At 38.8% G+C, this 26,260-nt stretch overlaps 1 protein-coding gene across 1 annotated transcript; it reads left to right on the plus strand.

Annotated features, from left to right (window-relative positions):
* Positions 1 to 1,659: 1,659 nt before the first annotated feature.
* LOC139687869 (venom protease-like) lies at positions 1,660 to 25,603 on the plus strand. The gene is made up of 8 exons (XM_071585204.1): positions 1,660 to 1,811; positions 5,392 to 5,504; positions 11,050 to 11,174; positions 12,304 to 12,443; positions 17,931 to 18,105; positions 22,103 to 22,374; positions 24,018 to 24,178; positions 25,280 to 25,603. Exons 1-8 carry the CDS (start codon positions 1,703 to 1,705, stop codon positions 25,436 to 25,438), a joined length of 1,254 nt encoding a protein of 417 aa, XP_071441305.1. The 5' UTR covers positions 1,660 to 1,702; the 3' UTR covers positions 25,439 to 25,603.
* The last annotated feature ends 657 nt before the right edge of the window (positions 25,604 to 26,260 follow it).

Here is a 26,260-nt window from a genome sequence, read left to right on the forward strand (position 1 = left end):
GAGTATTGCTGAATTTTGAGCGTATCTCATTTACTTAAGGGAGCCAACTATTTTCTTATTAGTTGATGATAAGATAGTATTGTTCTGAAACGCAATACCTGAACGGGATTTCCTAAATACTAAATTTAATAACCCATCGGAAGAGACCACGGCCTATAACGATTTTGCTTCTTTTAATCAAAAGTGTAAACAGCGATATGTAAAATAGGGGCCTTTTAGCAAGCAAAAAAAACACTCAATTGACTTCAATGATCTCATTAGGAGTGAATGCAGTCCTTAGGAGGGTGGAATGGACTAAGTCCAACCTCCGGTTCGGCAGTTCAGCACCTCTTTACTGTATCGTACGAACAGCCCGCCAAATGTCACAATATTCTACGCTAGACATATCTTCATGCGCCGAAGTCCCTTGCGCTTATCCCTGTTATTGCTCTGAAATCCAAAACATATTCTCACATCATCTCCCTTTTCATGTTCATGAGCCAAAACCGTCCTGCCCTCTCTTTCCTTTTCACCCGTTTGCACTAACTCTTGTAGATAAGATTGCTTTTTCCTCGTTAAATTACCCCTTGGATTGAGTGCCATTTCTACTGCAAAACAAATTCTTCCACTTCTGTACTTTTTAATAAGCAAAAATTTATTTATTCATGTCACAAAAATGAAAGGATTTTTACCTTCAACCGCAGCGTTTTCACCAAGTTATGGAATCTTGCGACTCAGTGTTTAAGGAAAACTGACTGGAATTTCAAAATATGGTTGGCGAAACAATTCCTCGAATTTTTAAGCCCTTAACCTACCAAAAACATCCAATTTCGCTTAATTCGCCATTTACTGTGGAATTGGGAAAATGATGAGAATTTAATTTCAGTATCATTGATATCTGCAGAAAGGAGTGATTTCCTGACCACCGTTCTCCAGTTGGAATTCGAAGGCTGCAAAATGAACGCCTTGAATTAATTCGTGTTCCTTTTCGGATCATTTTTAACGTTGCTAAAGAAAACCAAGCCTTCCTCCACTCTCCCTTCTAGATATCACACCACGCTTCCGCCGTCCCCATCTCCTCCCCATTCGGTGTCCCTCGGCATCCAAAATCTCTCTTCCCTAATACGCTCATGTTATCATTATAACCCCCATAACCACATTCAATATCTTTAACCCCTTATCTTACAAAATTCACCAGCCCACATGTTTCATTCACGAAAATAATGCGTAACTTTATATATGTGTAGTGTTTAATATAATTTGCAATGACAAATACTTTAAGAATTCTGGTAGTCATTACCAAGTGATGAAGCTAAGGGAATACTGAAGGAATTTGACCGGATTAATTTTGACTGATTGGCGATTAAATATTGGCATTGAATAGGAACAGTCAAATGTTAGGAATATAATGCGCAAGAATAATTGAAAATTTTTAATTGCCCCTAAATATTGCTCTTATTGAATTTAGTTTAAATACACCGGGTATTTTTCATTTTAGATTGAAATATATAGCATGGCTGAATGGGGTGTTATTAAACTCTCTTGGAGTTCTGAATCGGAAATTCTGGCGTCACACCATTCTACAGTCTGCATGTGCGATAAATAAAAACGCGATAAAGGAATGCTCGAGTCTCTCTCTTTATCTGTACCCCCAGTGCGAGGTCTAACCATGAACAGCATGCTCCCCAGCGTTGGGAAGAAAGCTTTGAATTTATCCTAAAATATGGCAAGTACTTTGTGGTGTATCAAAAGCATCCGTTTTTCGATTGCATTATTATTTTATACTGAAATTCTTGCCATAGGAGGGCAAAAAACCACCGAAGCCATTGCAGGTAATATCTTGTTTTTTGTCAAATGCAAATACTGAAATACATGTGGCACAGTGAACTTTGAAATAACTTTCCTTCCCTTAACGTATATCTATTTAAAAATTTTTTCCTGGAGTTTCACAATTTATTCTATCAACAGATGGCATTCTTACTAATTTTGAATACGATTAATGTTTTATGGCAGAATGAGGAAATTATTAATAGTTCATGTCTTCATATTCCTTGGTATTATCATTAGGTTTAATATATTTAATATTCATTGGGTGCTGTATTTTTGTTCTTATCAGATTGTTTTATCTTCTGACTCGTTTTAATGAATGAACAATGCTGTATTTTTGATATCACAGGAAATTATAGTGTCGATAAGAGTTTTACGGAAAAACTATTATGGTAAATATTTAATGTTAAAAAATTTAGTCGCTGTATTTTCAATAATAATTGAGTTTCTTATCCAGCGAAAGTGAGGGACTCTTGTCATGTGTTACTGATATATCCTTAACTCTTATAAATCACCTCTTTCAGCATAATTTTTAGTACACATTCTTGTGAGCAGTTGAAAATACTGACGCAATAGTAGAGACATGGTGTTACCTGAAGTTTTTCTACTAAAATCATGGGTTGCATTTATTTTTTTTACTCTTATCCTATTAAGCGATTATAGTCATGCATTTGAATATACTATTATGTCTTCTACGGGAATTAAATGGGAAAGATAGCATTTTGTTGAAACACTTTATTTTGTTCTTCGTGGATTATCTATTTCAAGCTGAATGTAAACTTTCGTTGTGATGGCTTGAAAAAAGAGGAGAATGTTGAAACGTATCGAAAATACTGCAGTAAAAGGAAGTTCATCAGGTGAGAGACAAATTCAGGGGTGGAATAAAGGGTAAAAATTCAAGGTTTGGTAAATCAAAGAATAATGCCGTAGAAAACAATTTAAGTTAACCCCACTTAAGGGAGAATTGACATTATTGGCTGCATGAAGCAGATTGTAGATAAGAAGAAAGGCCAAACGAGACAGCGGGAAAGGTAAAACGCAGTTTATGTGCTTCGTGTATTCTAAAGCGTTTTTAAAGGATATTATTTAATTTTTGAGGTATTTATATTAATTTACATTGTTGAATTAAACATGTACCTACACTCATCATCATGGCCAACTGCATTTTTCGATAGGCAAAATTTAAGAGAGCTATTCATGTATTTTGTATTTTAGATGCTGCCCTTACTCTTTGCAAATTTATAAGCATGCATTAAAGTTTTATCGGTTATGTGAAGTTATATGAAATAATTAATTATTTAGAAGTAGATATACTTAGTTTGAAAGTTAATAGTGCATTTTTTAATATAGATTAGTCATATAACAGACTAAATTGAGAAGATCATTGATCGTCTGGGGAGTGAATGAGCTGTAATTAAGTGATGCTCATAGCATGAACGTAAGAGAATGTTTCATGAAGATAGTTATACAGGGTCGCACCCAAAAGTGGTAGGACTGATTTTCTCTGGCGCGAACGGAGCGGTGGAGGGGGGTCTGCCTGGCAGGGTAAGGTGGAGGGGGCTCTTAGCAACAGACCGACACAAACCTCAGTCGCCTGCGGGCTGTCGTTGAGTGAGGACACCGTTTTTAGTGAAGCAAGTTTTTTGTCCGCGTCGAAAAACAAAATGAATCTGAATTTAGAGCAACGTTATTCCGTGAAGTTTTGTGCGAAACTCGGGAAGACGGCAACTGAGACCCTCGATATGATCAAGCAGGCTTATGGGGACAATGCCTTAAGCCGTCCCACAGTATTTGAGTGGCACAAGTTGTTTAAAGAGGGTAGGGAGCTCGTTGAAGACGACCATCGCTCCGGACGGCCGTCGACGGCAAGAACCGACACGAATGTGGACAGAGTGAGGACACTGCTGACCACAGACCGACGCTTAACCAGTGAAGAAATTGCAGACCAGTTGGGTCTGTCTGCATCCAACGTCCAACGCATTATTTCACAGGATTTGGCCATGCGCAAGGTGTGCGCCAAGATGGTGCCATGGCGCGCTCGTCGTCAGAACGCTCCTGGCCAAATACGGCGTTGCCACGTTGCCGCACCCGCCCTATTCTCCCAATCTGGCACCACCGGACTTCTTCTTCTTCCCCCTGATGAAAAGACAGCTCAAGGGACGACGTTTTGACTCGATAAAGGCCGTTCAAGAGGCTTCGACGAGGGTCATCAACGGCATACCCAAAGAAAATTTCCAGCGGGCGTACGGGGAATGGGGGCAACGTTAAACTAAGTGTGTAGCAGCTCAAGGAGCATACTTTGAAGATTATTAAGTCGATGTAAGTATATCGTCAATAAAATTCTTGTAAAAAAATCAGTCCTACCACTTTTGGGTGCAACCCTGTATGTAAGAGTGAATGTGACCATGCGTGGCTGTTTTGAAATAAAATGGTATGACTCAAGGACGAGAAATGTCACTATGGAATTTCAATCTGTGAATGGATAATAAATTTACCATTTTTTTATGCCAACGGTGCAATAATATTGTTGGATGAGAGCCCAGAAGAGTACAATTGAGCCCTGGATGACGTCAGGGAGTGAAATTGAGAATAAATTCGTCCAAGACGTAAGCGTTTTGTTTGCGATGAGCGGAAACGGAGTTACGATTGAATAGTGAGATTATGCGACGAAATATTTGTCCAGGTGGGTTATTTTTGTGTATTGGTGAAATGTTTATGTGAATATTGATCGGATAGCTTAATAGGAGAGTGAAATACGGCATGAAGGTTATTTATGGTATGTTGAATATTTAAACATTACGAATGTCTTTCCAATGTAGCATGAATGGCAGAATAGCGAAGTGTTCTTCCCCCCACATTAATCGATAGAAGGGAGCTTTTGGTATGCCAAGATTAGCATAAGGGTCGACTACATGTGTTCATGTATGGGGTAGTCGAAGAGAATTTGGGTTTAGTATAGGTGTGGACGATGTAGTGATGATTGATTCTTGAAAGAATGGGATTTGGGCGCACCAGTGATAGACTGGTATAGTGTGCTACGCTGGAGTGCTCATATTGATGGAATAGACGAGGGCCAGAGCACCAACAATATACCCGCAAGAGAGAAAAGTAAATGATTTAGAGGACGGTGTAGAGCGAGAAAGTCACTAGTGAGTATGGTCGGAGAGGCACTCCGATTCGAGGAATATTGGAAACCTCAAGAACAGAAGGGGATTGAATGAAAGTATGTACATATGACATGAGTCAAAATTATTATCCTAGGATCGGGTCAAGGGAAAAGAATTAGAAAAGAAGAGACAATTTTTTTTGACTTGGTCTATCGCGAAAAGAAAAGCCGTGAAAGGAATGCATGTACGTTGTTCGTAATTTTATTTTTGAACGGCGGGATAAATGTTGATTGGCTCTATTTTATAACTACTAGCATTAAAAATTAACTTTTTTAAACGGGCCTTCTTAACTTATCTTAAGGAAAGTTCCACTTATGATGTACGAAGGAGTACAGAGTTGTGGCCGTTCATTATGTATAAGTTTTATTTTTTGTTGTCAGTTTTTATTTGAATTGTAATATTTTACCCTTTTCTGAAGATAACCACGCTGGATTCGTACAGAGTGGAAAATGGATCAATGGAGAATATTTTGAAGAGGACGAAGATAGTGTGCACTTTGACGAGAGGATTCGAACAATTAGTTTTTTGAAGGTAATTAATTGTGTTACTTAATATTACGCTCTATACGCATTGGGTAATGCTCCGCTTTTCATTGTATTTTACTGTTGCAGGTGATGATCTAATGTTGTGACTAAAATAATGTGCCCAAGAAAACCAATTATATCTTCAATAATTTTGTTAAGTCCAACTTAAAAAACATCGTTCTCCTATCATTTGCTGGTGTGATGAAATCGAAAAGAATGTGGTGAATTTTTTTTCGTCTTTCAAAGCGATGTTATATGACCAGCCAATTTGCATATTTTTTCCTGATATATCTAGTAGTAAAAATAAGAAGCTTTGCTACGGGAAATACGCTAAAATAAATGGGTAAAGGAAGAAGCGGTACTATTTAAAAGCACCTATTTAGAATTCTTACCATCACGTACGTATGTACTCGCAGAAACTTGGAACGAGTTTTGACGGCAATGCTCCTATTAATGTGATTAAGTATGAGTAGTTTTTTCCACATTACTTGTTCTAGAGCACGGTGGTATGATGTAGACAACTTGAAGATCCGGAAGTCTTTTATATGTTAAAAAATGCTTAATCGCTGCAGCTTTAACTTGTTAATCTGCGTTCTTGTTTTGAATGTAAGATCACTTTACAAACGCTTGTACTCCTTGCTGTCAATTTTATCGGATTTATATTTTGTCTATTCATTTTCGATGACATCCTATACCCTTGTCTAACATATGGTTTATGAGAATTTCCTCTGTCACCTTTTTTCCTGTTTAAATTATAATTATTTTAAATGGATATTGTCGTACCATACTCATATGCTTTAAATATCCCCTTATTCCATTACTGGTCACAGTATGTTTCTGATAACATGGTCGAAAACGTATTTCATAATCTATGAGAGGTAGATGCGTCTCTTTGTTTAACTCTTTTTTGTGGATTATATGTTCGGAGGTATATACAGTCTGTACAAGAACTTCCCTTCGGTTAGACATCGTGTTCTTCCAATGGTATATTACGAGACATGGTTTGTCTGTCATTAATTATTTTTCTAAACATATTTCCTGAGCGATATGATGTCTCGTGTTCCGTGTCTTATTCATCACATGTTATATAGATTAAGCATTCTATTTTCTTAAGTTATTCTTGTATTCTTTATCAATTCGGAATGAATCTAATGCATGGTTTGTCCAAAAAATGTAGAATAATTTTTTTCCGCCGACGTGGCCGGCTAAAGTGGGGCGATTTGTGGCGGAGTAGGTGGTGGGAGGTCTTGGGAAAGCAAACGACCCACGTAAGTTGTCTGTGAGCCGTTACAATGTCCTGATCACAACAGAACCGGACCCCTGCTCGAGGGTCGCGTCACGAATTCACGATGCTACGTTCCATGAAGCAACGATACGCGATAAAATATTGTGTTAAGCTCGGAAAATCGGGTTCGGGAGATACAGCAATGCCCCAAGGAATGGTTTCCCGCTGACATAAGATGTCCCGGGAGGGTAGAGAGGTGGTTGACGACGAGGAATGCCCTGGACATCCATCAACAACACAATGTGATGAACATGTGCAAAAAGTGAGAGACATGCTCAATTCTCATTGAGGCCCAAGTGTCAGGATGTCTGCAGAAGAGTGCAATACTCACAAAACAACAGTGCATTGCATTCTTACAGAAGATTTAGCCATGAGAAAGGTGTGCCAAGATGGTCCCCAAGGTGCAGTCAGAAGACTGCTTGTGTGACAATCTTGCCTTGGACCTCTTGGACCAATGTGAAAGTGACCCGAATATTTTAGAGTAGGTGGTTACTGGGTGGCGAGATATGGGTCTTTCAGTTCGACCCAAGTAAAACCCCTCTTGAGTACTATTTTGGACCACTAGATTATGTCAAAGAGGCCATGACGAGGTCTCTGAACGAGGATCCTGTTGATGCCTTACAGGAAGTATACCACAACTGGCGGAGGCATTGGCATTTGTGTGTCGATTCATAAGGGTGCCCTCATGAAGAATTTTAGCGATTTTTACTTTGATTTACAATATATTCTTTCTTCAGATTTATGCTACTTATTTTTGGGACAGATCTCTCATGTTCCAGTGCCTTTCCTGTTATTTGTTAATTCAGAGCGTGCCTTAGTTCCGTCATTTCAAAGGAGTCTACTCCTATTGCTTCCTCTGAAGTACTAACATCATCATACATTTGATATCTTGTGGAATCACACCATAGTAATTTATTTTGATTTATCAATTCCTGTTTTGATAAACTAATCTTTATCAAGTTTTAATCGATCTCTACCTTTGTATTTCAATGAAAAGTTTTTTAAGATTATATGCCAGTCCCTTTTTGTCATGCTAATGAACCTCCATTCCATTGGGAAACCAAGCCCAAGATATCATGTCTATCTTATTATTAACATTTTTGTGTTGTAGTTATATTTATTTTTTTAACTTTAATATTGTTGGTGGTAAAATTGTTATAAAATACCGCATTTCATCGATTGCATTCTAGTATCAGACACCCAGTGATTGATTGTTTGCGTAGAAAACTATGCTGATGATCAGAAAGCTAAGGGAAAAAGTCCGGAAACAAAATTGAAACTTAATGCGTTACATACTTACTTAATGCGTTACTTACTTAATGCGGTACATTTATGTACCCACAACCTTTCTACGATCCAAAAAATCGAAAAAGAAGAAATTAGTACATTAGAATCACATCAGTACTCTCGACTGCCATAATAATTTACTGCTCATGAAGCGTAGAGTTAAATTTCTAGAGAATAATGTAAGGGTAAATAGTAGATAGAATGTTTATGGGTGGGACCATTACACTTAGCGCCCAATGTAGGGCCCGAATAATTTAGGTGACGAGCGAAACTTTGGTGTGTGTGTCCATCAGTTCTGTCATTAAATATCGCGAAAAAATTAGATATGACAAAAGAAAACTAGCCACATTGGAAATAGAAAATTTTGCCGTTCAAAAATGCATTAATATATGAAAGAAAAAATGCACAGCTATATAAACATACAAATAAAAATTAAAATAATGTATGAATTCTATGACAAGGAAATACAATGTAGCATATTATGTATAATAGGGAGGATAGGGTGGGGTAAAGGGTCCACAAATTTATAAACGTGCCATGTAAACCTGACGCGTGTGTCTCGACCCACGACGATCCGAAAGATCAATTTATTCCTTAAATATCGTGTTCTCAATCCATTTCGAAATTTTCCATGATCCGCCCAAATTCCCAGTACACTATTTTCAGATGGACTTGGGCAAAAGAAGACGCAGAAAAATCGACCCTTCTTTTAGATTATAGATTATTTCTCTAGTTGATTTCGTTTGGAGTTGAATCACGATCAGAAGGGACGGCGTGAAATAATCAGTACGTAAAAGTTGAAGCCGAATTTCAATGCCAGAGATCCGGTCTAAATACTAAGTCAATATGGACGAATTGACAGCGGGGCTATGGGGGCATTGAAAAGGTTCGTTGGCGACAGACGCTCTGGGGTTACTCCTGGGGTATAGGAACAATATTGGATGTAAATTGTCGATTCCACAATATCTATCGTAGGCAAGGGCAAGGATATGTGACAAATGGCCATGCTTGGGAAGCAGAAATACCTGAATTTTTTTATGGAGATTGTAAAGACGTCTCGTTCCTGAAGCACCGCGATGATTTCATCCTATAATATGGCATCCAAAGAGATTATGCGGCATTTAATCCTGAGGCTGCTGAAAGGAAAGTCTGAAACATGGTACCGCGTGAATCAGGTCTCAAATAAGTCATATATAGAAGCAAGAGGAGCTATTCCCTTGGCTCATCAACCATTTCACTGCGACATTAAGCTAAAAATGCATTTATTCGCAAGGACTCAAAGCTTGGGGAACGAATCAAGTAATATGCGACTTGCCTCCCTGCGATGAATTACCGACTCTAGTGGCCTTTGCCTGATGAAGAATCAATAGAGAGTTGGGTTATTGTCATTAGTAAAAAACTATACATGTCTAATAGTTGGAAAAATCATTCGCACCTGGAGCGATTTGACGAGTGTTGGCAGAAGCGAGTAAGACATTGAAGAAGGTCGTCAAGCATACAGGCGCCTCCGACGGGTTAGGCGCTGGTAGACAGGGAGTTTGGATTTTACGTGGGGTAACCCTCCTACTGTCAGTGATAAATGGTGATGTCAGCAAATGAAAGTATGCTTGTTGGAATGGCTGGAGTTTAATGAACACGATTTACGCCAGTGTACTAGGCCCCTCTGAAGGGTCTGTCGCCGAGGTGGTTGTGCGGGAGAAGTTGTGGGAAATTGTAGTACGTAGCTGTTCGGGAAACGCAAAATAAGCGCCCCTTGATCCAAGCATTGAACGTCTCAGGAGCAAGTAACAAGACCGCCTGGATAATCACTGGGAGGACGAGCAATTGTAAGCGGAGATAATAGCGGAGGACTTGAACATTGCCTATGGATCCGCCCAAGACATTGTGGTTAATGATTTGGGTTTCCGTCGTGTAGCAGCAAAGTTGGTGCCAAAAGACCTCAATTTCATGCAAAAAAGAGACCGTGTTGACGTCGCAAAAGACATGATTTGCGAGGCTGAATCCGATCCCACATTCATCAAAAGGATCATTACTGGAGACGAGACGTGGGTTTATGAGTACGACACGCAATCCAGACATCAGGCAAGTGAATGGCGTTCACCAAATGAGCCGAGACCAAAAAAACCACGTCGTTTTCAGTCAAAAAAGAAGGCAATGCTGACGGTTTTCATGGATTACAACGGTGTAGTGCATCATGAATTTTTGCCAGAAGGCCAGACAGTAAACAAAGAGTATTATTTGGGCGTTATGAGACGTTTGCGTGAAGCAATTCGCCGAAAGAGACCAGAAATGTGGGCAGAAAACTCGTGGATTTTGCACCACGATAACGCACCGTCGCACAGTGCTATCATTATTCGTAATTTTTTGACGAAAAATGCAACAAATACCATCCAACAGCCACCGAATTCACCTGATTTGGCTCCCTGTGACTTCTTTCTGTTCAATCGAGTTAAAAAACCATTACGGGGAACGCGTTTTAGCAGCCGAGAGGAAATAATGGAAAAATCGCAGGAAGCACTGATGGACATACCGAAAACCGACCGTAACTTTTGCAAATGTCAAGTTATGACACTAAGATTTAAAGGGAATATCAACAACAGATGTACCAATTTAACAAATAAAGCAGAACTCAAATCGGAACGATGGGAGCGCCACACGGTGGTTATTCCGGGAACTTTTTGATCAAGGTAGTATATATATATATACACACACATATATATATATATATATATATAAAGTTAAAATATCTAGAGATGAAGTGGTATTAGCCGGCTATGCAAGAGATGGTCGGATAGTACGAATATCGGATGAAGGTCAATATTAGATAGGTCAGGCAGAAATGCCTTCAGAGAAGGAGAGAAATGAGGAAAAGCAATGGCATGGGTTACATATTTCGACTCACTGGTTAGCCTGGAGACAGGCCGAGTAACTGCACATTTCCCTATCAATCAATCTGCAAGTGATTTTTATTTTTTTACAGAAAAATCGGCCCTGTGTAACGTCATCAGGTTTTTATGGAAAATGCCTGCTGAAACGCTACTGCCATACCTTGGGACGATCTTCCTGGCCACCTAAAACCTCTGACTATTGTCTCTACAATGGATTGTATGTTTGATTTGCGCATTTTATGAAAATAGCCTTTCTGTAAATGCACAGCAAGGAGTTTGCTGGAAACATAGCATTCACTTTTCTCTGGAACACCTGCATCCGATTATCGTATTTTTAGTGTGGGGAATTATTTTATATTTCAATGTACTTACAATTTAAATATTTATTCAACTTCCACAAGTTTGTAATTAAATCCGAAAAAAGCGGAATGGGCACTATGATACTGGAATTTCACTTTCCCTTGATACTTATATTTTTTGGACTCAGGATCCTTGTCACGCCTCTCTTAGCCCAGACTTCCTTTCATCTACGAGGGTCATCCGGAAAGTAGTACCCGTTCGTGAAATAAAGACACAAAAGTAAATATTAACAAACATAAAAAATTTTATTTGAAAGAGGATACTTTAAACTACTTCTCAACATAATCTCCAAGCAAATTAAGGCATTTGTCATAACGTGTGACAAGTTTCTGTATTCCTGCTGCATAGTCCTTCGCCGCCAGCTCATTGAGATACGCGAGGGACCCATCTTGCACAAATTTTTGCATAATGCAGATGGTGTTTAACAATTTCATGAACAATTGTTCGAGAAACATTGGGAAAATGCTCACAGATGTCATCAATTGTGACGCGCCGATCGTTCCTCACGAATTCGTCAACTGAGCTCACCAGTTGGTCTGTAATGACAGACGGTCTCCCCGAACGCTCATCGTCGTGTGTGTTCCCCCTCCCCATGCTGAAGTTGCGACACCACCGCCGAACAGACGACTCGTCCATTACATTGTCTCCATACACCTCCTTTAATTGGCGATGAATATCACATGGGCGAACGTTTCTTGCATTGAGGAATTTAATCACTGCCCTCACTTCACAACTGGCGGCGTTCTCAATTTTTTTAAACATTGTAAACAATCACAGAAACAACACAGGCAATGCTAGCGTCACGCAACTTGGCTCAGAGAAGGCAGACAAGCCACTGAAGCTATCTGACCTCGTCCAGCGGCTACTCGCGTCGTCAGCACTTCATGCGGCACGAACGGGTACTACTTTCCGGATGACCCTCGTATTTTAATTCGGTTGTGTTTATAAATGCCACCATGATAAGGTTTTTTTTAATTCTCTCTAAGGCTTGTTGGTGTTTGCTGCCCAGATGAACAGCAATTTACTCAGACACCCATCTTGTTAACGTCTACGCCTCATATTGCCACCAGTGGACCGCATCAGATAGTATGGACAACAACTGGTCCTGTAAATGTATCAGAAAGTGGTATGGTGATCATCTGTCAAACATATGTGGAAGCATACTATTTAAAGTATTTAAATTTTAACGAGTTCCAGGTCGATTATTTATCATCAGAGAACTTGCAAAGTTGATTCGTGAGTGGAAAGAAATATGTTGCATAAAAAATAATTTAATTATCATTGTCTGAGTTTATTTCATTGTTATTTAAGGCATGACATAATCAATGGTTATCTTACCATAGAAGTTCGCCTTATAGTATAAAGTATACAATTCTAGTTATTAGCAGATGATGTCTCTTGGGCCACTCGCAAGCTGAGATGCATTCATTGCAGGTCACCTAGGGTGGCTTACGGCAGATATCTGTGGAGTACAACTGCTCAATAGAAGTGTCTGTGCCACGTTTACCTGCATACCGTAGATCCCAGACAGCACTTTCCGGTGAAAAGTCATAGTGATCACATTTTCGTTCGTCGTAACATAGGTAAAAAAAATAATTGAGGCTGTTCGATGAAGAAAAGTGTTTTACAACACTATTAATCGATTACCCGCTAAGCACAAAATGAAGGCCAAAAAGTGCGACCATAATGCAGAGGAAACTGATTCGAGTAGGAACGAGTATGTTGTTAGATCCATACGGGGATCGGGCTGATGCGGTGGCTAGTGTGCTGGCTTCTCATCCCGAGACAGAATTTTTCTAATGTATCTCGATCCCTACTTGGGGTACCATGTGGAGACCACTTCAAGTGAAATAAGCCTTCCGTCAGATGGAACTTAAAATTGCAGACTCCTAGGCTTCATTAATTAAGAGTAAACTGGGAAAATATGATGAAAAGGTCCAAGAGAAATGTTATCTTTCGCTGGTTAGGCTTCATTAAGTATATGCTGCAAGTATATGGGATCCTCGCGAAGTTGGATTGATTGCCGAATTGGATCGCGTGCAGTCTAGAGGATCTAGATTTGAAAACGTTGTTATGATAAACTTAGTAGTGTATCCAAAATATTAGAGCAGATACGCTGAGAATCACTCACGGAGCGAAGGTTAAATTACAGATTGAAGCTCTTACATAAATTGGAAGGTCTCTTTAGCAGTGATGTTGAAAATGTATTATCGTACTACGGTAGGAGACATCATATCAATAAAATTGGAGAGATTAAGTGTAGAACAGATAGATTTAAAATGTCACTTTTTTCACGAACGATAAGGGATCAGAATCAGATTTTTCGACCGTAGTAGGGTCATATTCGGGTCAAAATTAATCTGGTACGTATTCACCCCCTGCCACGCGCCCTATCGGTGGCTTTTGGGGTACTAAAATATCAAATAAGCTTATGTTAATATTGGGTTTCTCTCCACTCCTTCCCGCATTCTCTGAATATCCTACCTAAAAAATATTATCCACCTATCAATAATTAACCACCTTACCTGCCGGCCATCTCGTTAATTAATAACCCATTTTGAAGATTGGAAATGAATATAGGAGAGTTCGGAGGAGTATAAAACTGGTGGCGAATACCTCAAATATTGTGGGTTGGAAAGAAAATTTTGTTGTAACGGTTTCGGGTTCATTATTGGTCTCACCTAAAACCTTCATACTCTGTATAAAACAGCGGCGTCAAAAGAGATTTTGTAGTTATCCTCGATACTCCAACTAGGTATAAACATCTAATTTCCCCTTGATTTTGTTGAAAGCCATTTGTTCTCGGCGATATACAGGGTTCGTCCGGAAAATAAGTGTACTGAGCTCAGGAAAAAACAATTATTACACTTTTACATATCTTAAGCTAATATTCCTCAAAATAGGACCCTTTTGAGTCGATACACTTGTTCCAGCGGCGTTCCCATTCCTGGAACGCTCCCGCGAAGGCATCATCGGGAACCTCTCGAAGACACGTCGTCACGGCCTCTTTGACGGCGTCCAAAGTCCCGTATCGCGTTCCTTTCAAACTCCTCTTTATCTTTGGGAACAGAAAGAAGTCTCTAAAAAATGTGGATCATTTTTGCAGTGATCCGCAAGTTGTGTCGCGATTTCCAAACGATTGAGTCTTTGATCATCACTGAGCACTTTCGGCACCAACTTTGCACACATTTTTCGCATCTGTAATTGCTCCCTAATAATCTCGTGCACTATTGTTTTTGGCACATTACACTGCTCTGCTATCATCCGAACACTAAGACGACGATCAGAGTTCAGTACATCGCGAACTTTTCGCACATTTTCGTCGGTGAGTGTCGTTGATGGACCTTGGTTCGTCGTCGACCTCTTCTCTGCCCTCCACGAACATCTTGTGCCACCGAAAGATCATGTTTCTGGACATGGCTGACTCCCCGTATGCCTGGTTAATCATACCGACAGTTTCGGTAGACGATTTCCTAAGCTTTACCGCAAATTTGATGGAATAACGCTGCTCCAAAAACTTCGGCAAGGCGTTCCGTGACGTGGGTCGAGCGTGGAGGTTCGCGTTAACAGAGCTCCTCACTACACCACAGCTCAGAGCCGACTGCCTTTTTCAGCGTCGCTTGCCAACATACCCCCCTCCAATTGCAGCCCGCCAGAGCGGTGCTGGGCGCGCCTGGAGCGGCGGGAAAAAATCAGTACACTTATTTTCCGGACGAACCCTGTACGTGGGATCTGCCTCCTTATGCCTGCGCCACTACTCTAGGCAGTTCTCTTGTGGCTGTTTCCTCAGATCAAGTACCGGCGAAAGAAATAAGCCAAGCTAGTAAAGATTGCTTAACCACATTTCTTTGTTTATTGTGTATATTTTCACGCTAAATTTTGCATTCGTTATTTTCCTTCCGACGTACAAGGTTAGCGTCATGACCATCTAAATGTTTCTTCAAGATCTAATTGTATATAACGGTGACTCTCCCGGAGATCCAACTCTAATTCTCCTAATTCTAATCTTTATCAATTTTCCTAGTATTAAAATAAAAAAAACACTCTACTGTTGATTCTATGAAACAAGTAATTTCAAGGCAGTGCAGTTCAAAGCAATCAGCCAATAACTGAGGTATTTTTTCTATAGAAATGCGATCAAAAAATAGCAAATATATTTCAAAAATTGTAGCTTCGGCTGAAAATATGAAGATATAGAAGTTTCAATAACATCATGAGGGTCATCCGGAAAGTAGTACCCGTTCGTGCCGCATGAAGTGCTGACGACGCGAGTAGCCGCTGGACGAGGTCAGATAGCTTCAGTGGCTTGTCTGCCTTCTCTGAGCCAAGTTGCGTGACGCTAGCATTGCCTGTGTTGTTTCTGTGATTGTTTACAATGTTTAAAAAAATTGAGAACGCCGCCAGTTGTGAAGTGAGGGCAGTGATTAAATTCCTCAATGCAAGAAACGTTCGCCCATGTGATATTCATCGCCAATTAAAGGAGGTGTATGGAGACAATGTAATGGACGAGTCGTCTGTTCGGCGGTGGTGTCGCAACTTCAGCATGGGGAGGGGGAACACACACGACGATGAGCGTTCGGGGAGACCGTCTGTCATTACAGACCAACTGGTGAGCTCAGTTGACGAATTCGTGAGGAACGATCGGCGCGTCACAATTGATGACATCTGTGAGCATTTTCCCAATGTTTCTCGAACAATTGTTCATGAAATTGTTAAACACCATCTGCATTATGCAAAAATTTGTGCAAGATGGGTCCCTCGCGTATCTCAATGAGCTGGCGGCGAAGGACTATGCAGCAGGAATACAGAAACTTGTCACACGTTATGACAAATGCCTTAATTTGCTTGGAGATTATGTTGAGAAGTAGTTTAAAGTATCCTCTTTCAAATAAAATTTTTTATGTTTGTTAATATTTACTTTTGTGTCTTTATTTCACGAACGGGTACTACTTTCCGGATGACCCTCGTAGGATTCTTCAAACCGCACATGCTCAAAAGACAACTTGATTGCAGATTAGATTATGACAGTGAAAATGAAGAACATTCAGAAAGTACAAGAAGTGCATGAAGAGGAACTGACACGGAGTTAGACGTAGGGGTAAAGTCGTTAGAGACAGATGGAACGTCCAAATGCGTTAAGCTTATAAGCATCAATAAGACGGACTAAAAAATCCATGGGGAGAGAGAGAGAGAGATAAGGGGGATCAAAACAAAGTGCAGAGGAAAGAAGAAAGTCGAAAGAAACCAAAACCCGAAGGGATCCTCTGCTTTACTTCTTCATGTCTGCATACAAGGCAACGAAATAAATGCTACTATTATCAGAGTTTGTATATTGCAAGAAAAAATGCCCATTAAACTGTCACAGAGATGGAAGCTACACTACAAAATATGTCATAAACTAACGAACGAGTCAACCCGGTTCAGCGCCCACCTTATTTCCAGATTACTCAACAGGACAAAAATATATATCATCCATTGCAACTTTACAGTTAACCTTCAACCGACAGGCCTTTGATTCCATCACAATCTTCACATCAGGACAATTTGCTTACTAGTTAGCTGTTCTGACAAAACACCTCAGTGAGCACAATTAATTTCTCACTCAGATTTACCCACCTCAAATGATAATTTCAATGAACACTGATATTTCTGGCAGCATTTAACTATTTTTTGGTGTGTATTACAGTTTTTACTACAGTTTAATGAAAGTATTTCGGTAAATAAAGCCTCCTTTGTGGATTCCAAGCAAAACATTTTCTAATTCCCAAAAATAAATTGCAAAAGAACTCGTACTTACCGTAAAACACAGCATTTTTTCGGTTTCAGTGGGTCAACATGTATTATATCTTGTAGGGTCAATATCATCCTTCACTATGTCGTGCAATTCTCTAAACTGTTTCCAGTGTTACCAGGAATATTTGACATATGTACTGCCGTAGAATTCATTGGTTAAAGCAAATGGCCCGTGAGCCCTTTTCCTTATTTAAGCACTTATCACCGCCTTCTTCTAGTTAAAGATATATGCGCATCGTACTTTTGCACTCGATATATAATTGTATTTGTTATAGTCTTATCGGCTGCTTCTCGTAAATTCTTCTGAAAGCTTATCTATTTTTTCATAGGTCCTCATTTTATAGCTGTATCTTGCCTTCTCTTATGCGTCTTTTGAATCTGATTAAATATTAATTGGAATGAAAAAGCGCAGTCATTTTTTAGAAGAGCACTTGCACAAAATCACCTCTCGAACAGTGAAAGAGTACATCGTGTGTCTTAAACTACGTTCAAATGTGTGATCACACCTGCAAGCAGTTCTTTTCTTTCGCTGCTTTATCCTGTGGCACCTACGTTGCCATGCACCTGGCTTTCCAATTTGTTATGCTGTTAGCAAATGTAGTAATTCTTTGCGTTAGGCTTTTTGCCCAAAGGTTAACAATAGCTAGAGGTTGTCTTTTTGGGCTGGCGAGACTGCCCCCTAGGCCCATAGCCTGTTATAATTAGTTGTATTGAGTGAGCATTGGTGGTATTGGGTATTCAAATAATGTTTTGTATCAGTGGCATTGTTTTTTGTTGAAAATTTACAAGATATTGTCCTAATACAGTATTTGTATTCAAGGTTGCGGATTAGCCCTCCCTCATGAGGGTCGCATCGTGGGTGGCTGGAGGGTATCTGGAGAAGGACGGTGGCCTTGGATTGCTGCAATAATGCGCGATAATGGTGCTACTCACTTTTGCGGAGGGACTCTCATTACGAATATGCACGTCATGACCGCCGCTCATTGCCTTCACGGGTAACTATTCGACACGAAAATATTTTTCGACCTTCGCAGATCCCTCAATGTCTTCGTTTTTGCCACTTATTACATGAAAAATTGCTGGATATTATTGAACATACTTTTTTGCGCTTAACCTTGAAAGGTCAGATTAGTTGACGTAGTTATTTCAGAATAATTTAGTTGAAAGCATACATCTTTCAATGACACCAAAAATAAAGAAGAAACATTTTTCACAGTGTCACAAAGCGTACATACTAAGTACCGTTTAAAAAACCATTAGCAATAAGTCGATTTGGTTGGTAATGATGGAGTTCACCCAGTATTAAGCCCGATGGCGTGTGAAATGCACACATCAGGGTACGGGGGCCAATTCCTTTCCCTGTATCGGTTATGGTTTCTCAGGAAGATCTGGTACTTGAAAAATCACATAGCTTGGGTGCCCATAGAAGCTTGCCCGGGAATCGAACCCGGGCTCTCAGTAGTCCAAATCCAACCCTGGAGTTCCGCGACCCAACAAGTACCTTATCGATTTAATAATACGTATACTTTTATAATCTTTGTCGGCAGTCATTCAGCCGCTGAATTCTTAATTCACTTCTATGGATGTAGGCACCTCATACATCTTTCTAGATACGTACAATATATATATATATATATATATATATATATATATATATATATATATATATATACATATATATATATATAATATTTTTTAGGTAATTTACCTGTCAAGGTAAGTTTTGGATGGACACAACTACCAAATAAATATTTTGTGACTCTTGACAAAACACAACCTTACATTCTACTCTACAAGTCCCTCTTCATCTCTGTGCCCTTCCTTCATCCCGTCCAACACCTCTATCCTATTCCTGCCCTTTCCTCGATTGCCTAAAATTCTCCTATCTATAATAGTCTTCAACATCCAACTGCCGATCAAAATACTTTTCACCCATTTTTTTCTGCCTCCTTACGATTTCTCCCAACAATCCCCACTTCTCACCCACCAAGCAAAAGAAGCATAGTGGAAGACGCAGCGCGAGGATATGGAAAGTTTGCGGAGGGAGGGTGAAATTGGTACGCTCTACATGAAGGTTAAAACACTATTGGAAAGTAAGAAGGGAAGATCTGTGGTAATAGTTAGAGATAAAGGGGGTAAGAAAATAGTTCACACCGAAAAGATCCAAGAGAGATGAAAGGAATAAGTAGAACAACTGTATGGTAAAGAACTTAGACCAACAGGGTTAGTCATAGAAAGAGAACCTGACGTAGATGAAGATAGCTAATGTCAAGGCATACTCAACGATGAGATAGAAAGGGCACTAAATCAATTAAGGCCTTGGGGGTAGACAAAATTCCTCATACTGCTCAGGTGCGAGTGGGGAACAGAAAGTCCGGATGGGCAGTGTTGGGAAGAGGTGTAAGGTAGGGTTGTCCATTGTCACCGGTGCTGTTCAACGTTTATGAAGAGGAAATGATTAAAGAGGCATGGGAAGAGCCAGAGGTAGACATGAGTGTCGTAGGGGAATCCGTGAAATCAGTTAGGTTTGAGGATGACCAAGCTCTAGTTTGTCAGTCGGCCAAGGGATTGCAAGCATTGCTGAGTGAATTGGAAATTCAGTGCGGTAGATACGGGATGAGGATCAATATAATAAAAACAAAGGTTATACGATTTTCCAGGAAGGAAAAGGCTAAGGTAAACATTAAAATAGGAGGGGAAAAGCTAGAGAAGGTAGAGCAGTTTACGTATCTCGGAAGTGTTTTGGACGAACATGGTCAAAGTAGTAGGGACGAGGGGAGAAGAATTACGCTAGGAAAAGAGGATTTTACGAGGAGGAGAGAGTTGATGCCAGGGACGTTGAGTAAGGATGTTAACAAAAGACTTGTTAAAACTTTGATTTAGAGCGTAGCTATGTACGGCGCGGAAACGTGCTCACTGAAGCAGGAGGATAGACTTAGATTGGAGTATTTTGAAATGTGGGTGTGGAGAAGAATGGAGAAGGTGAAATGGACAAAGAAGAAAACAAATAAGGAAGTACTTGGTATGGTGGGCGAAGAGAGGGGTTTGTTGGGAGCAATCCTATTGAGGCAGGAAAGGTGGCTGAAGGGGGTTTTGACCGGCAGCGGGATGTTGAAGACTGTAATAGAGGGGAGAATGTTAGGCAAACGAGGAAAGGGAAGGAACAGGATAGGGATGTTGGACGGGATGAAGGGAGGAAGGAAGTACTCGGAGATTAAGAGGGACCTGTTGTAGATTAGAATGTGGGAATGTGTTTTGTTAGGAGATATTTATTTTGTAGTTGTGTCCATCCAAAACTTATTTAACCGGTAAATTACCTAAAAAATTATATATATATATATATATATATATATATATATATATATATATATATACACACACACACACACACACACAGAGGCTTGGAAATTGCGCAATCGAAGGGGGTGGAATTATTCATAATGGGTGGATTGCAATGTCCGCAAAGGAGACATTAATGAAGGCATGTATTTCCGGAGAGATGATTATAAAGGTAAATGAGAAGAAAATGAAAGAGTGTAAGCGCAAAATTTCGAAGAAGAAAGCATAGAAAACATAAATAATAAAATAAATTTAGAAACAATTAAGGCAAAATGAACGTGGTGGAAAGAGTAGTGTGAGCATATAGAACAAGAAGGGATTTAGGCAAAATAGAAGGGATATATGTAAGAAGTTAATTTTACAGAAATTAGTCTATTGGAATTGGACATAGAGGGCATAATATCGATAAGAGCAGCGTACTTCATTGCGAGATAAAAAGTCACCAAATCACCAAAAAGTTCCACAAATCGATTAAAAATAATACTGATCTATCTGATACATTTATAGTTAAAAATAAGAGAGCATATATAAGTGAAGACAAAACAGAGATATTTAGTAGTATAAAAGGAATAGGGACATCATTTTGATTTCATGCAGGAAAAATAGTGCTTAGGATCATTAGTGAAAGGATGATTAATGCTAAAAAACGGGGATAATCTTATTCAGGTGAATGTAATGATGTTGGTGGGGAGAAAAAAGGGCCAGTTAAATATAAGATTGGAAGGTCTGGAACTAGAGCATGAAGATTAGTTTACTTCTTTATTTTTAAATGAAATCCTCTTCCGAGAAATGATCAAAGGAGAAGCCAATTAATGCAGAAACATAATATTTATTGCATAATTAAGGATGTATCAGGAAAATCCAACCCATTTAACACAATATTTTCGCGATGAACAGACATTACTTCTTGATACTTCCTGTAGAAGCAGCATATCAAGTTCGTTAAAATATTTGCAGCACCTGTGTTGGAAATGCTTTAGATGAAGATTTCAGTATCAGTTTTTTGATTGATGGACCGATTTGGTAAATCACTGTAGTGAATATAAATGATAAAATGATTTTAAACTAAATAAACCCAAAACTAGTTGGATTGTGTTTTGTGTGATCGTTGAAACACTTAGTTTTACCCAATATAATAAAAAAATGATAATTTTATAAAATAACCTCATATAATGAAGTCACAATGTTTTGAAATAATGACTTTCAGAGGAGTTATGTTAATATAATTTTGATTTTTATATGTTATTATGTTAATATATTGTTGATATTGTCAATAAAATATTTTCCCCAAAGTTTTTACACCAACTCGTTAGTTTTGGGAACTAAAATAATTCAAATTTAGTTTTAAAATTCTTGCGATATATTTGAAAAATTCAAATGTCCATATCAGCATTGAATGAAAGTACGCCGTGTAATTGACATTAGAGAGCTAGTTTAGTCTCTCAAGAAGTATTTAAAAAGGTCTCATAACTTTTTTCCCGACAAATTTTTTGTATCATTCTAAACGGATAAATGAATGGTTATGGATATGCAAATAGTCAAAGGAATTCAGATACATGATTTACTCGTGTCATTTCACCCAACAGCCGTACAAAAATACCACGTCGAAATATTCCAAGTGGCTTTTTCAGCATGCATTTTTATTGTCGACAGCCTGAAGCCGGAGAATCTGACTGTGAGACTAGGAGAGTTTGACTTGGAGGAGCCTAGTAATGCTGAAATTGCTGTTGGAGTTATTGAGTTTATCCTATTCCCTCACTACAACCGCATAACGTATGAGAATGACATTGCTATCTTGGTTTTAACAAGGAAGGTTGAATTCGTCCGTGGGGCAATATGGCCAGCATGCTTGCCTCCTGAGAGTCCTCCTGACGAAGAGCTTGAAGAAAATGACCCACTTACGAATCTTTCTGCTATTGTGTCAGGTGAGGAAGTAAAAAATGGATCAAAGCAGGTGACTTTGACCGAAATATATCTTTGATATAATACTCATAGTACCATAAGGTACTTCAAGATAAATTGAAAGTAAATAGTGGCTATAAACACGACCACGATTTTTAAAAGTTGGCTCACTTACCTATTTCCTGAAATCTGTCATTAATCCTCCCTAAGGTAGTATATTCGGCGATAAAGGTTGTGAAATACATTTTTTATATTAATAATAGCTCAATTAAGTCTTAGCTTTCCTTACGTTTATTTAAACTTACGTGAAAATAAAGAGAAAACGCAATGTCATTGAGTTTTGCTTTACTGATTAAGGCCAAGTATACGAGAAGTCCAGTACGAAAATAATTAGAACTGGATTTATTTATTGAATAGATGAAAATCTCCAATAGCCTTAAACAGTTTACCTTTCCAAACAAAGTATGAATGAGATTAGTTGGCTACCTTCAGTACGCTGAAGAGGGCTACTTTGTGGCCGTCATACGGGTATTCGTATTCACCTTTCTTATCCCTTTCCTTATTTACCATTTACCCTAACCTTTGACTTGTGGCGTTAGCCAACTAATATCATTTTTACTTTGTTTTGAAAGTTAAACTGTTTACGGCTATTGGAGTTTTCCAACATCCCAAACTATTTGACAAGAAAGCATAACTCTCAGGCGTAAGCATTATTCTTTGTTCTTATTAATGAATACTCTCGGCAAGTAATTTATATGCGAGAGGTGTAATGACAATAGTAGCCACCGCGTGCGGAAATTTTAATATTAACCATACTTTTGTCTAATTTACTCGTGGTTTTATTCATTTAATATTAATTGAGTTTCATTTTGTTATTATTGAAAGTCCGCACGTTAGGGAAAAAAACACAAGAGGACATAGTAAGTAGAATATCATTTACGATGAAGGTACTCTTCTAGAGAAAATCATATCACCATGCATGAAAATGAGCACTAACGATAGGAAGTATGTCGCGCCTAACAAAGATAATTTTTTCTCGTAACGAGGCGAACGGGAACAATGGAAAATTTAGTTAACAAATGACTGCCGGTGATTGACCTATATGTTCGTACATTTTTGCGGAGAAATTAAAAATGAGGAAACTTCAATTTTTTTGCTTTAATACACGTGGAATATTTAAATCTGTTGGATTTTTTGGTATTACTTGAAGTTTTTCTTTCTGCTTTAGTTATCCGGTGAAAACTATTGCATCTAAATTTATCTCCCTGTTGCGACATATCTACTGGGCCATAAAGTTATTTTAGGCAACCCACCAATGGATGCTTATAATTATAAAAAAACTACCTGAAAAAATACATTTTTACGGGGTTTTTTCTTCCAGAGAAGTCGTAAAGTTTATTTGCACTCGTCCCTAAAATTTTCAGGTGCAATTAAGGAAATATTCATATGGTTATCCATTAATTACATCCTTGTTACAATATTGAATTCAATTGATTAGCAGTCATGCCCAATTCACTCTTGATGCACAATGCAGACTTCAATCCGTGTATATTTTAGAAAATGTTGGAGGGGGATAGTATGGAGTTTTGAATTCATAACCTTATAATCATTCTAAATTCTAACCGAAATTTTTGAAATGGATTTAATTCACTTTCCTCTTATGCAGGATGGGGACATCTATATTACGGAGGTCCCGCGAGTGATATTCTTTATGAAGTAGAAGTACCGATTTGGAAGCAAAAGGACTGCAGAGATGCCTATGTTCAGCCCATCATGTCAACTGCGCTTTGCGCTGGGTACCGATCAGGAGGCAAGGACAGCTGTCAGGTATAAAAATACCTTCAAATGAGGAATTACTCTTCCTTTTGCTCGTTTGAAATAAGAAAACAGTTTGATCTGTACCTGAAAATGTTCTGCTGTTATTTCTGACGATTTTTAAAATTTGAATTAGGCAGATTTTACATAATAATAATTCATATATCTCAATTATTTAAATTCGCGGATCGGTGATAGGCATATAAGTTTACGATTGATGTTCTCTATTGTATCCGTTTTAAAATATATAATGCGAATACAGATTAATGAATGAGATAACGTCAAGTCCACATAAACAGTATATTTTTTCCCCAGCTATGTTTTGATCATGCAGTCACATTAACTGGTGGCAGCGATTAGGAGGCCGCATGTGGGGTTGAGATAGTTGTTGGAGGGATGGGAAAAGAGAAGGAGGGAGTGAGTGTGGATAAATAATTACCATTCCCTCAGGAAACAATATTATGAACGCCAGATGTCAACGGCATCAGAACAAGAGGTATTAAAACCCCCTTCCCATGAACCTCTAATCAAAGAATGTTCCCTACACCACATCCTTAAGTACCACCTGGAATGGCTCAAGTGTTCAAAACCTGGGTTGGAAAAATAGAAATGTTTGCTAGACTACATTTTGTCTCTTTCATTGTTCTGTATAGTGAGAATTTTTACTTATATGAGTAATTCATCATATTCTATTAATACTACTTCAAACCGTCGTTATCTCTGGGATATATATTTGTATTTCAATATTTATAAGCTCTAATCATTAGAATTTTGTATTGTTTATTACGCTAGTTAGTTTGGAATACAGTGAATGGAATAAATCAGAGCGTTCCTTTAATTTGAGAGATAGTTGAGGCCGATACTTTGTGGAATTCCGTAGGAGTGCACGAGGAAGAACCAAAATACGTTCTTCAGGTTTTCACGGGATAGAATGTATTGCTGTCAACTAGTTTCGTTACACTATAGTGTCATATGGAATAAATTGTTTTTGGATGTGAACATTTTTCCTTTAAGTTGGTGCATTTGAAAATACCTGGAATTTCAGTTATACTTTTAAAAACCTATGCTGCTAATGATGATGCAGTGATGTTCAATAACCATTTTATTTTCAAGGGTGACTCCGGAGGTCCTTTGGTACTGATGTCAGAACCCGGCAGATGGGATGTCGTTGGAGTGGTATCATGGGGAATTCGATGTGCTGACGCAGGGAAACCAGGGGTATACACAAGAGTGGGAAAATATCTCGAATGGATATTAGAGGTTGCCTCCTGAAAAGAAGATGATATTCTCGTCTTCCGAGGAATTTTCGAAAATAATGCCTATGAAGTACCCCGATTCACCATCATTATACCAACATTTCTATTGCTTCGTCAATGATGTATCTCAAATGTACAATTTAAACAAGGATGAATTTATCACAGGCATATTAATAAACTCAAGAACATGAGCTAAATGCTCATTTTCTTAATGATTGTTAATAATGCATTTTAATTGATCTCAATAACCTTAAAAATGATGTAGACTCTCGGTTATCGCTTCTCAAAAACGCACCCAAAGAATATGTGATGATATTAAATGAATATGCCAATGTGTAAACGGAGAATCGAGATAGCACTAACCAACAAAAACATAGAGAAACACATACAAATGAAACTCACTCGTATTCCGAATTTTCGGAGGCCAAACCAACTTCCTTTGGGGAAAGAAGGAATTGAGGAGAATGTTTCAAGAGGAGAACACGAGGACTCTGAATGGGAGGGGAAAGCGGGGAAAGGTTTGGGAGGGAAAAATTTGGGAGAAGGTTTAGAAGTGTGGAATTGATGTGGAAGATTTTGGAAGCGGAGGGGGGATGAAAAATATCTCGAGATTGGGGTAATTAATGTCTAATATTGATCCCTGGCTCATTCTAGGAATCGAGGAGTCAGATGTATGCCTGTTCTATTGCTTTGAGTGCAAGTGGAGGGTCGTAGGGTGGGAGGGATGCTAGAAAAGAGACACTAGCATCTATGAAAGAGAGTGTTATGTTCAAAGGCATGTTTTGGAATTGGGAGCATCAAAAATAGGGGAGGATTGTTACTCAGTGAGTAAGACTTC

This window comes from Hetaerina americana, unplaced genomic scaffold (genome assembly GCF_022747635.1).
Source record: "Hetaerina americana unplaced genomic scaffold, ioHetAmer1.1.p SCAF_2, whole genome shotgun sequence".
Lineage (NCBI taxonomy): Eukaryota > Metazoa > Arthropoda > Insecta > Odonata > Calopterygidae > Hetaerina > Hetaerina americana.